This window comes from Melopsittacus undulatus, chromosome 10 (genome assembly GCF_012275295.1).
Source record: "Melopsittacus undulatus isolate bMelUnd1 chromosome 10, bMelUnd1.mat.Z, whole genome shotgun sequence".
Taxonomy (NCBI): Eukaryota; Metazoa; Chordata; class Aves; order Psittaciformes; family Psittaculidae; genus Melopsittacus; species Melopsittacus undulatus.
Window position 1 is genome coordinate 29,643,662 of NC_047536.1, and position 12,957 is coordinate 29,656,618.

At 38.7% G+C, this 12,957-nt stretch overlaps 1 protein-coding gene across 5 annotated transcripts in view; it reads left to right on the forward strand.

Annotated features, from left to right (window-relative positions):
- The window catches only part of SULF2 (sulfatase 2), a 148,856-nt gene that overhangs the window by 110,814 nt on the left and 25,085 nt on the right, over positions 1-12,957 (forward strand). For all 5 annotated transcript variants that reach the window (XM_031047015.2, XM_031047017.2, XM_005146719.3 and 2 more), the window contains exons 7-11: positions 2,861-3,011; positions 4,788-4,963; positions 7,769-7,897; positions 8,828-8,884; positions 9,576-9,705. In XM_031047015.2, coding sequence (XP_030902875.1) covers positions 2,861-3,011; positions 4,788-4,963; positions 7,769-7,897; positions 8,828-8,884; positions 9,576-9,705 — 643 coding nt within the window. The remainder of the gene's footprint in view (positions 1-2,860; positions 3,012-4,787; positions 4,964-7,768; positions 7,898-8,827; positions 8,885-9,575; positions 9,706-12,957) is intronic.

The window sequence follows — 12,957 nt, forward strand, 5'->3', positions numbered from 1 at the left end:
TCCATCACTGTATGTACAAATTAATTCTCCACTTCCCATTTTTTCATTTGCTTCCACATTCCAGGGAATCTCTTAATGGTAACGGGTGTAGGCAGCTCTCACTGGTTCGTTGTTGTGTGGATATGGTAGGGAAGTATGAGGTGGAACCCTTCTTATGAATTTCCCTAAAGCACTAAGCAATACCCTGACGAAAGTCCTTGTCTAGTCCTAGCTCTTGTGGCAGCACTGACAAAGTTTGTGAGTGGATTCTTGAGCTGTGTCCCCAAAGCAAAAGGAAAGTGACATTGCAATGGTTAACACTGGTTGACATCCATACTGCACTGTGTAGCCTTGCTAGTAATAGCTAGAAGTTAGTAGTGTGGATTTCAGCACAAACCAATGGTCAGAGTACTTTGCTTGGGAACTCTGGTATGTACTTCTGTGCTAATTTATGCTGATGCCTTCTTGCTTCAATTGTTACATACACTAGCTGGTATGACTGTTCCAACCCCTGCTGCAGTCTCTCTCTGTCTTGTTCTATAGAGCTTTTCATGTACATCTACAATCTTTTCTTGCTTGAAAGTCACTCACATCAACCAGCAATCACATAGCAAATCCATAGTCTGTATGGCTGGTTTTCCCTTTTTACTGCCTATGCTGGTAGCTGCCAAGAAAGCAACAGCTGCACAGTTTAAGAGTGGTCAGAAGTGTTATTTCTATAGAGGGTACATTGTAGCACCCATATTTTCCAAGGTCAGATGCAATCAGACTAGGACTTATCTTCTGAGTACATTTGAAGAGGTTATCTTAACCAACTTCTAAGAATGTTGTATTTGAGTATTTTTCCCATAAGACAGACAAATCTGTTACACATAAGAGGGTTACATTTGTAGTAATCAAAGAAAATCATAGGCTTTGGTTGGATTAAATAGCGGGAGGTTACAAATCAGCCAGGAAATCACAAAGTAAGCTGAAAAGGAGTTTGCCAAGCATTTTTGATTCATTCTGGGCTTCGCATAGCAACAGTTTCTATAACTGTCAGCATTTTCAAAGGAGCAATGTCATTATTTCAGCCACAATAACATTCTGAAATTCAAGAGGCTATTAACAATACAGAGAGAATAAACACCAGCCCTTTCCTCCCTGTATGAAGAAGCCTCCATTTGTCTGTTGCCTACGCACATTTTTCAGATAGCATCTAACAGACGCTTTCAGCATCAAACATTTTACTGTCAGATTATTAATTTCATATTTATGTGTTAAAACTCTTAAGACTACCTGTCAAATTCAAAAATGCATTGAATACACACAGTATTTCAAGGAGAATTTTCAACTTGCATTACTGTTGTTTATCTTAATAACTAACCCTGCTGCTCTGTTGCATACACAAAGCTGACAGTAGATATTTGCCAAGTAGGAGCTGAATTTATCAGGAAATTGTGTGTTGGAGAAAAGAAAGTAACTGAAAATCTGCTATTTTTCCTGTGTTACTGTGTCACCCTCTGCTTGCACATTTGCATAGACTGACTTCTATTGTTTTAAATGAAAAAAAGAAGCCTCACAGATTGCTTAGGAAAAGTAATTTTTAATATGCTACACTGCAGGTGATATCCTTGAGCCAGGGTATGAAGTCAATTGACAAAGGCAGTTCTCAATCTTTAATTTCTTGTAAAAGTAAGCTATAATAAAGCTTTCTAGTGATGCAGAGAGTCAGTGTCATTGTAATGCTATATCAAAATAAGTCTTGTTTTGATTCAGCTAACCTAAAGCAATATTATTATGCAGAGAAAGGCAATCTCTGGAACTGCCAGCAACATGAGATTATGGGTAATCAGTCATATATTTCCTCATCACTCAAGTGGTGTCATAGGATCATGAGAGCTTGGAGGGGCAGCAAGATTCCAGTGGGAATTGAATTGAATCCAGCTCTTGAAAATTTGCAGGGATTTTAATTAAAGATTCTGATGATCAAAAAAAGTTGGTGGTTTGAAAGTATCTGCAAAATACAGTCCTGTTTCCCCTTCCCCTGCTTTTCTTGACAGGTCTTTAAAATGTGGCTGCGTATCCACTTCTTGCTATGAGCTCTCATGCAGTTTGATGCACTGGGTAGGGTGTCCGTGCTCCTTTGGGTTTATGAGTGTGAAAGCATTCCAATAGCCAGTCATGTTGGGAAAAAAAAAAAAGCTGTTGAGCATAGTAGAACCTTTTCAGTAAGTTCTGTGGCTATTGTTAAACAGCTGCACAAGCCATGATATTTGGTGCTAATTATGTACAGGGTGAAAGCAAAGCAGGGGAGGTTTAGATTCAATATAAGGAAAAATTTTTTACTGTTATGGTGCTTTGGGCACTGGAATGGGTTGCCCAGGGAGGTTGTGAATGTTCCATCCCTGGCAGTGTTCAAGGCCAGGTTGGACGAAGCCTTGGGTGGCATGGTGGTTTAGTGTGAGGTGTCCCTGCCCATGGCAGGGGGATTGGAACTTGATGATCTTAAGGTCCTTTCCAACCCTAACTGTTCTATGATTCTAATTATGTGAGTAGGAACTCTGTAGTATGTGCTCCATCCAGATATACTTGTGGAGTTAGACTTGTGAGGCTAGTATCCTGGCCTCAAAATGTATTCATGTTACTCTGGATGACCCTGCAAAAACAATGTATGTTTACTCTTTTAGTAGATTTGATTCCCCAGAGTTGTGTTCATTCTCCCATTTTTCATATGGAACATAAAAGTATAAGACTTTTCCAGAGTAAATCTAATACTTTCTTATGCACCTCAGAGTATAAATCCTGTAGTGTTGATCAAATAGAAATTAATGGTAAGCATTACTATGGATTTTTTTTTTCCCTACACTGCTAAAACATTCTGTTTTTCTGTGTTCCTTAGCACTCCCAGTTATAACTATGCTCCAAACCCAGACAAGCACTGGATAATGCGGTATACAGGACCCATGAAACCCATACACATGGAGTTCACTAACATGCTACAGAGAAAACGCCTTCAGACACTCATGTCTGTGGATGACTCTATGGAGATGGTAAGTTCAGTTATCTCTTTTTTGAGAACTTAAATAGGTGCTTGACTCTTGGGTTAAGCTCAGGCTGTGATGTATGTGAAGATAAAGGGGAAAGAATGATGTGGAGGACTGGAAGAGTGTTTTAATAATATGTAATTCTCTCACCTCTGGGGATTTTGTCTCTTTATTCAGTGTGTAAGAATCCTCATCTTGTGAAGTTGGATGGTATAAGTGAGCTGATTTATTGGCACAAAGCCACTACTTATTAAGGGGAAGAAGGAGGAATCACCTGAAAAGATTTACATCATAAAGTTTAAAAATGTATCGTCTGATAGTGAAAAGTCATCCTACAGCCTGTAGGAAATAACTGCTAATTGCAAGGGCCTATTTTAATCCTATAACATTGTGTTTCTGAGAGAAGAAAAACAGCTGCAGAGAAAGTAATGCTTCAGGAGGCCTAACTGGAATAATCCCATGGTAATCCAGGCCTGGGATGTTACATGTTAGAATTAAATATATAGTTACATTATTATTTTATTTTTTTAATTAAGTCTGCATTATGTAATAATGAAATCTCTTAATGAGTGTCTTGAACAGAAACACCTGAATTAGCTAAAAGCTACTCTGAAAAAGAAAGGATTTCCACTTACGAGAAGGCAGATTTAATGGTGGTGCAATTTACTGCTTATCTCTTGGCACTTTTATTCAAAAAAGTTAGAATGTAAAATAAGATGAGTCCTGTAAGGCAAATCTGGATGGCATTGCTTCAACTTGTTAGTAATGTCTTATAATTAGTGATTCAGGCAAATATGATCTCTGCTTCACATTAATGAGCCTGTCTAGATGGATCAGATATCAGCATTTGGAGAGACTAGTGATTTTACTACACTATTTTGATTTTCTGTTTAGTAAAATGGTTTCACTTCAGGTGATTCACTGCAGGTGAAGTAAGTTGGGTTGTTTTTTAGTAAGCTTGATCTTTTCTATGCAGTTATATCCATCTAATAGTCTCCCAAAATTAAAATAAAAAAAAAAGACTAAACCACCCCAAAAAGAATAAAAGAAAAATCTCCCAAACCAGCAACAGCAGCAGAGTTTGTTTTCTCCAGTGCTGATGTGCTGATCTACATGAGGCACTGCTTTGGGGGTGCCCCAACACCTTCGTACCATTGTAAGTGAAAATGTCGCATAAAAACTGATCTTCGATGCTCAAGTTGGTATACTTCACATAAAGATTCTCATGTAAATCTACAGAAGCAACTACAGAGTTAAAGCTCCTCTTAATTCTCCACAGTGAGTGAGTATGACTGAGTGATACTTACCTGGAAGACATTTTGCAAATATTCTGCATAATGGAGACTCATTTGTCTGAAGGCAGGATCATTCAGTGTTGCTTAAATAAGTGTGAGATTCAAAATGCTGTCATTTTATTAAAATTGTTTGCTGCAGGAAAAAGATAAAGGTGGAGAGAAAAATTCAAAAATGCATATCACCTTGAAACTTTTATCTCTGTCCCCGTGTTACTTAGTGCTATCTTGACAGCTCTGATGCAAAACACTGAACCCAAACACTGCTGAAAATGTGGCATGCTAATGTGTTTACTTTAAAAAACACAAGTTTGTCTTGTAATAGCCACAGTACTGGGTTAGTAAAATGGTGCATTGTGATAACTCAGTGCTATCCTAAACTCCAGTTAGTTATTTGTATATTACACATAGGCAGAAATTTATACCTAGTATTCTACATAGAGTACTACTCAGTGGAATTAATTTCATGTTTTGTTTTTGTTTTTTTCAGATTTACAATACACTGGTTGAAACAGGTGAATTGGACAATACGTATATAATATACACAGCAGACCATGGTTATCATATTGGGCAGTTTGGGTTGGTGAAAGGAAAGTCCATGCCATACGAATTTGACATCAGAGTTCCTTTCTACGTCCGAGGTCCAAATGTGGAGGCTGGGTCCTTGTAAGTTCTTGGCTAGTGTATGTGTGTGACCAGAAAAACCCTTTGTGTTCACATCTGTAGCTGTATTGACCTGGCATCCAAAAGGAGGCACAAAGTTCTGCCCCTCCTGACTCACTTCCTCCTCATTATTGGCAGAAAAATATGTCTACTCAAAGCAGAACTGGTAGCATGTGCTGGTATAACTGGTCTAACACAGTGAAGGTTTCATGACATTGCCTGTGTGGTGTGTAGGTATGCAGTACAAGCCACTGCACTTTTGTGGATGTAGCTGAAAAAGCCACTTGAAATATGTCTGATCTAGGAAACGTTTATTTGCCTCCTTTTGAGGCGTACAAATAATACACAGACCTATGACATTTTCAAGGTAAAAATATATTGTATAATGTTTATGGCCACAGTACATAATTATTGCTGAACATTACAGTGGAGTCACATGTTTCAGTTTATGAAGGATAATGTACATAAGAGTTCACATATTATCCACAAAAGATTCTTTTTGGCTTATCCTTTGAGATTACATGGTTAGGGCTGTTTGTCGGATGCATACAAGCATGCAGAATGTGACTGTTAATTAAAGTGGTAGCTTTGATCAGCTAAGAAATTATGTAAATACACTTTCTAAGCAATTATTTCAATAGCAAATATTTGCACTTAAGTAATGATTTTGGACAGAGTGCCATAATTTGCTGCCTTTTATTTATATCAGTGTGCATGTTTTAGCATAATTAACACACACAAAGTCTTCCATACAGTTTTTTTCTTTACCACAGAGGAACAGATCTAATGTGTAATATGGTAGCAAATAGTTATTAAAAAATATCATTCCATTTGCTGCTTAAATTCACCGATTTGCATCATCAGTATGCGCAAAAATGTGAAATTCAGTTGATACTGCACTGTATGCCTAATTTATTTACAGCAGTTATGCATGTGAAATAAATGATACTACTGCTCTAAAGTACAGGGGAGGGATTTCTCAGGTGGAATTAAATGTATTATTTCAGCACTGAAAGAAGCTTGTCTGCAGCAGCACAGAGTTTCCAGGGAACTGCAGTAGCCTTCTGAGAGCATGCTCTGTCCCTTCAACTGCAGTTTTTGGTCTTACTGGAATGACAGTGCCCAAGTGGACTGAGCTAGTTTGTCTGCAATGTGCAATGCTAGAGACCAGCTGCCTCATGTCTGCTTTAGTTCAAGAATCTTTACAAGCAGACATGCATAAAAGCTGAGACCTTCCCACTGAATTTTATTTTTCAGTGTCTTATGGAAGTGAAAAAATGTTTCTGTTAGAATCAGAGGAGTCAGCCTGACAGGGTCTAGCAGAACAGAGTCCATCGCAGTACAACAAAGAGGAAGAACAGCATAAAATAGGTTGGAGGGGTGGTACATCAGATAATAAATTGATCCTCCCTTTCACCCCAATTTTCTTTAAACGGTAAAACTTCAATCATCCATGCTTTGCGTGAAACTTATGTTTTTCCTGCAGAGTAATTGTCATGATTCCCTTTTGATACCAATGAAGATTTAACAGCAGTCACTGTAGCAAGTCATTACCAAGCTCTCATTTCTATTACCAAATATGCTACACCATAATTATTAGTAATTAAAATCAAATTAGGTACATCAATTTAATTCATCATCCATGCTCTTGTCAGTGCCTGTTTGCTCGCTTGCTCAAAAATGTAGTAATTTTTAAATCTTGTCTCATTAATTAGTGTGAGTGCAGCAGCTTTCTTCTGTCCTGTATTTCGAGCTAGAATTCTGCGCTGACATGTATATAGCAGCCCATCTGGTCCCATCCTTCCTTTGTGCCTGCAGATCATCCCACAGTGATTCTTTATGTTCAGTGCTGTAGAAGACTGCCTGGAGAGCACTATGCTCGCTTTTCTTCCCCCCCCCCTCCCCCCCCCACTTTTAAGAAGTTGAGTGTCTTCCTTGATTATGTTTTTTTTAAGAAATAAGGAAAAGAAATACCACACAGCTGATAAACAGTGTGTGTATATGTAATATTGTGAGTAATTACACAACACAATCATAGACCTATTTGATATAAGTTTGAAACAGTTCTGCAAAACCAGACCTATAGTAAAACCAAGTCCCATGGTTAATAATTTGGGTGTTTATTTAGCTACTGAATGCTGCGCTGCACAGCTAGATGCTCTGATCCACAAACTCACTCGTGTTTAGCCATGGCATTTCAATAGCATAACTGCTTCCTCTCTGTTTTTTATTTCCTAATCCTTTCCTCCTGTTTAAAACTCTACATTAACAGCAACTATTAGTTATTTACTGTAATGTCTAGCAATATATTTCCTCATGTTCTCTTCAGAACATGCTGGCTGTGATATAAGCTGAGGTACTTATTTCTGTACCATGTTTTGAAACAGATAAAGCATATGCTACCTGCCAAATCTACTTTTTAATAAAGTCATGAGCATATTTGGCAGACACTTTGATTCTGTAAGACACCCAAGGAGTTTTTCCAGTGTGTTCTCATGTTTTGAAAGACTTTTGAACCTTCTTTAGCAGTAATTAACTAACTTTGCCTTATGAATTAGTTTGCTTTCTCAAAAATGTTCTGTGATGAAGTTTTAAATCTGCCTATTAGTCCCTCTTGAGGTTATGCAATTTCCCTATATTTTACATTTTAATTCACATCAGGGAAAGGCATTGGATTTTGTCCTCTTCTTTGCAGATGTCACAGATAAGTCTTTTCAGATCCCTGATCTCTGGAAGAGCTGGAGTTGCTTGATAACATTGCATAGATTTTAAACCAGTTTCTCATATGGGTTTTTTTTTTTTTTTCAGGAATCCTCACATTGTGCTGAATATTGATCTTGCACCCACTATTCTAGATATTGCTGGATTGGATATTCCCTCTGATATGGATGGTAAATCCATTCTAAAGCTTCTGGATTCTGAGAGACCACTGAATAGGTAAGAAATGAAACGTGCCTGGAAACATGCATGTGTTTGTACGGGAGATTGAGCAAGTATTCAGCAACATGCAGCAAATTTAAAGGAAAATATACTAAAATTACCATTTATATGAGTGCATCATTCACTGCCTGTTTGGCAATTTGTGACTGACTTTAGTTATTTATTTTCATTTTGTCGGGTTCATATACTAGCTATATGGCATCTAGATATATCAAATGTAATCTTCGTAGCAGTGAGAGGGCTACACAAGGTCTTTAGCTATATGAGTTATAGATTTTAAGTGTCTCTGTGGTGTCATTTGTAGCAAAGTATTTCAAATTGAATAAATTGTAAAATAATTGAGGTGAAAGGGTTGGTTGTGTATCAAACTATAATATAAAGACAGCACTTAGAATTGCACAGTTATTTAAGATCTCCATTAATACTTTTGTTGGAAAAAACTGAGGAAGAGAATTAAGACTGTATGCTTGCTAGGGAGAATCAGCAGAAAAAGGGAAGAAGGAGATTTGCTTTACAAGTAGTTGGGTGGAGGGAGAGGGGTAAAGGAGCAGCTGCTTTAGAATAGGATACTTTGTGGGTAGTTTGCAGGTTAAGAGCCCAAACTGGAGTCAGGAAATCCTGATTTAATTTGCGATCCTTTGTGATCAAGGACAATTCAGTTAATCCCTTGTGCCTTAAACATGCTTATGTTGAAATAGCTGTACTGGGTGACTCTGTTGTGGATTTTGTCCCTGTGAGAACAAATCTGCCCTGTGTTTGCTCATCATTTATACTGGAGAGGCATATTTGCTTCATAAAGCTGGATGTCCCCATGTACAGTTATATGTAATGATTCTTGTCTGACTTGGGCATGGGAGTGAAAACTGGGGCATAACTTAATTGTTCGTTTTGTGGGAACTGCTTCTTCCTCTCTTCATGTCCTCCTAGGTTCCATTTAAAGAAAAAGATGAAGGTGTGGAGAGACTCGTTCCTAGTGGAAAGAGGGTAAGGAAAGTGTTAATCACAAAGGCAAGTCTTTTTAAATAAAAGGATACTGTATAGCTAAAACCAAAGCAGCACTCTACCACAGACCTAAAGCCATTTAGCTGTGCCAGCAGGGACACGGCTGCAGTATGCCTAATGGCAATAATTGTGTGATAGGAAGGAATGTATGGCCTTTGCCTACAGCCTGCATAAATGCACTGTTGGGGTGGGGGAAGGGAAGCTTTGCTTGGATTGAGAGATAGAAAGGCATACTGTTTTTCTTTCAGCTGCTGCCCTTCACCCTCCTGCTTGTATCACGGGAGTATGAATAACCCTTCCTCTGTCTGTGTTCACCTGCTGACCATTCCCTCTGTGCCTCTGCCTTAATGCATAACATAGAGCACGAAGGGTCTGCAAAGTGCAGAGTGAGGAGGATATGGTTTCTTTATATTGACTGTTGCTACTGCCTGCCAATCAGACATGAAATGCACTGTCTTGGGTTTTTATGTTTTTGTGCACTCCCTGAGAGCATGGTATGAATAACTTGTGTGTTATCAGAGATGATGATATGTGCTAGTATATCTACTGGACTATTAAGTTTTGCTCACCAGTGGTGCCATGGACTTGACAGATAATCTACACCTCTGAACCTTTTCAGCAAACTCTATGTATGTCCTGGAATTATGTAAAAAAATTTTTTTTCCTTTTCCAGTAAACTGCTGCATAAAAGGGAGAATGAGAAGGTAGATGCCCAAGAAGAAAACTTTCTACCCAAATACCAGCGTGTGAAAGACCTTTGTCAGCGAGCTGAGTATCAAACAGCTTGTGAACAGCTTGGCCAGGTAGGGCATTGTATCTGACTGAAAGTAAGCAGTTGTGGTTGGGCTCAACTGTGACAATGTTCTTCACCTTGTCATCAATGCTAGCTTACATATCAAATGGCTCATTCTGTGACCTTTGCTCAGAACTGTATTACAGCATTTATGAAACTGACTGTCATTCAGGAAATTGCTGATTCAAGTACCTCTGTATTGATTCCTGACTACTGTTAAGAGAACTGCCTGGGCTGTTTGAACATTTTATTCCCCAAATAGAATGTGGTCTGAGATTCATTAGTGATGAGAAGGTACAAATTTAACAGATTGGCCTCTTCCAAATTTAATTTAATTCATTTTGTTATTATTTGAAATTACATATACTAATGGGAAAATAACATTCTAGGAACTCAGTATATCCCTCTTAACAAAAATATGCTGTGAAAAACATGAAGTTATGACTGCAGGCAGTTTGTGTCTATATGGACACAAAAGTCTTTCGTTGTGTGTCATTTCTCTTGTTGTTATGTAATGGTTCTGGGCAGATGTGAAAAGACGTTCACTTTGGATCCAAGTTATGTAGAAGAATTTGGGGAAAAAAACTCAGAGTAGTATCAAAACATGGCCTCAATGCAGGAGAATGTTTTGCAAATTTACCAGAGCAGTGCAAAGGTATAGCAAAGCAATCTCCAGCAGCTCCACTCTTAGGGGAGTTCTCATCCTCTGGAAACATAGCAAAATTGACTACATGCCATTGCTTTCTCATTCAGATACTGGTCAGAGTACCCCCTTCCAAGGACTGTAATGCATTCTGCCTGTGAACATGGATGTGTCTGTTTTAAGGCTGGCATTACCTAGCAGCTCAGAATAAGTTGGTCTCTGTATAACTGTTCTTGCAGACACAGTCCAAACAGCTTACCAAGGCTGTAGGCAGTAATGGGCTACTTAGGCTACAGTAGCTCATTTTCTACTGTTGGAGGCCAGGCTCCCTGCTTCTGGCTCTACCAATCATTTCACAGTGCACCTGTGAAATGAGTCCATTGTTCCTTAGGTGTTTGGATCCAATTTATATGTATAAGCATTTTCCAGATGCTGTTTGCCTCCTGTGGCTTCTTTGTCAGATTTAGTATACAAAGAGATTATAATGTCCTATTCTTCCTAAAAATACTAAACTTAAAGAAGTATTTTGTGCAGTGGCTTATTGTCATCAGATGTCTTGAGCTGAAATTTCAGATGGGTGGGAGCAAGTGTTTGTTTTTTGAATTCACAGTATGCTTTGGGAAACTGGGGGAAAAGTCATTGCTTCTGCTACAGCATCATCAGTAAGTAGTTTGGGGAAATACAGCTTTTCTTTTTCCATCAGTATTTTCCCTTTGGGTGATGTTTCAACTTCTTCCTTTTGTCTTCATCATCGCAATTATTTTGAGCACTATTGTAAGAACAGAGGGAAAGAGAGACTTTCCTAGTCCATGTTGTCACTGAAGCTGTCTCTTTGCATAAGGTAGCTTAGCTACATTCAGGCTTTCTTACTCTAATTACCACATGTCTCAGTTATGGAAGGAAGGGGGAAGGCCCTATATTGTCTATGTGCATTCACAGGCTTATGTTTTCTTCCACAGATAACAAAGTATCTTTGACATATGTGAGAAGTGGGCACAAAACGTCGACTCTGTACTCAGAATTAGCGATAAAGTCTTAGGTGAAGGTGTGCTAATAAGAGATGTGTGTGCTGCATCCTCATTGTCAGGAGACGGGGAGGAGAAGAATTGTTTTGAGCAGTTCAGTCAGACATAATTGGAAGTGATAGGATGAAATTGAGCAAAAAAGAAATTTAAGTTGGACATCAGGAAAAATTGCCTAACAATCAAGTCAATTAGAGCCTGGGAAGGGCTCTCCAGGGAGGCTCAATCCATCCAGCCTCTGCTCTAGAGAATATGTCCTAGTAGTCTGTCTAGACAGCAGGAATAGTGGGAAATGAATGTGCTTATTTGAGGATAAATTGCATGTAAATACGGGTGCACCCAAAAGTCCTTTCAGAGTGAAGCAAGACTTAACTTCTCAGGTGACAGATGGGTGTTGCCTGCTGGTGCTGTTCACAGCTATGCATAGTATAGAACAAGCCCAAATGAATAACATAGCACTGCCTTGCAGGGGTTTATGGTCTACAGATACAGTGGTTATTTGGCAGATGTCCCCTGATCCTGCAAGACACTTTGTGCTTTTAACAGTATCTGGAATGTTCAGTGCAAAAGGTGAATTTTCATATCCTGGTGTAAAGATAAACAGAAGTCTGGGTCAGAATTAGGTGAAAGCTTGGTAAAGTCACTTGGACCCTTTCTTTTTGACTTAAACAAGTTTTGGGGGGCTGCTATTCTGTGCACAGAGGAGTCTGAGCAGTGCCAGGGAATCAAGTGTGAGCAGGAGATGAGAAGGACAAATGGAAGACAAAGACTCAGAAGGGATGTGAATGAGAAGAGAGGAGGACAGAGCTCTAGAGTGAAGGAGAGGTAAAGAAAGCTTTGAATGTGAGATGGAGATTTTGAAATTCTGCATGTGAGTTTGTGAATACCATTCTATTACCACAAAATGCTCTTCCTTTGCAAATCTGTCACCCTCCTTGACCTATAATTGTTTTGATAAGAGAGCACCAGGATCATGGAGATGAGGCTATTCATGCTGTTTAAAACCTTGTTTCAGAGTCCATTATGTGGGATTTTTTTTTTGGCAACACTAATATATGTAAATACTTCTGAATGCAATGGGAATTTGTGTGTTGCCATGTTTTCTTTTTCAGTTAGAAGGGCTTGGTCCGTGTTAGTTATTTGCATCCAACAAAGGGTGACTGTAGGCTCAGATGAAAGAGCAGCTCAGCATTTATATTCAAGGATTTTAAAGATGAGCTCTTTCTTCCCACATGAAATAGAAAACATTTATCCTAGTACCTAATGGCTTCCACACAAATTTTTTCTCTTCAGTGTAGCTCAGCCTTTCATTCCAAACTGGCTGGTAAGTGGAAGCTGACCCACTTTTATCTGGCGGCCTGCATTAATGTGCTTTTGTGAAGCCAATTATGATATCAGCATTGCTTGGTAGAGTATTCCCAGCAACTCTTCAGTATCATAACAACAGCTGCACAAAATCCCCCTCTAAGTCATTTGCCAACTTTGAGCACATTTGAAAAACATGCAATACCTGCAGCAGTGCTGATTACTATAGGGAATCTGTGCTGTATGTGTTAAAAAAAAAACAAAACCAAATCACCCCAATATTAGTTTTGTC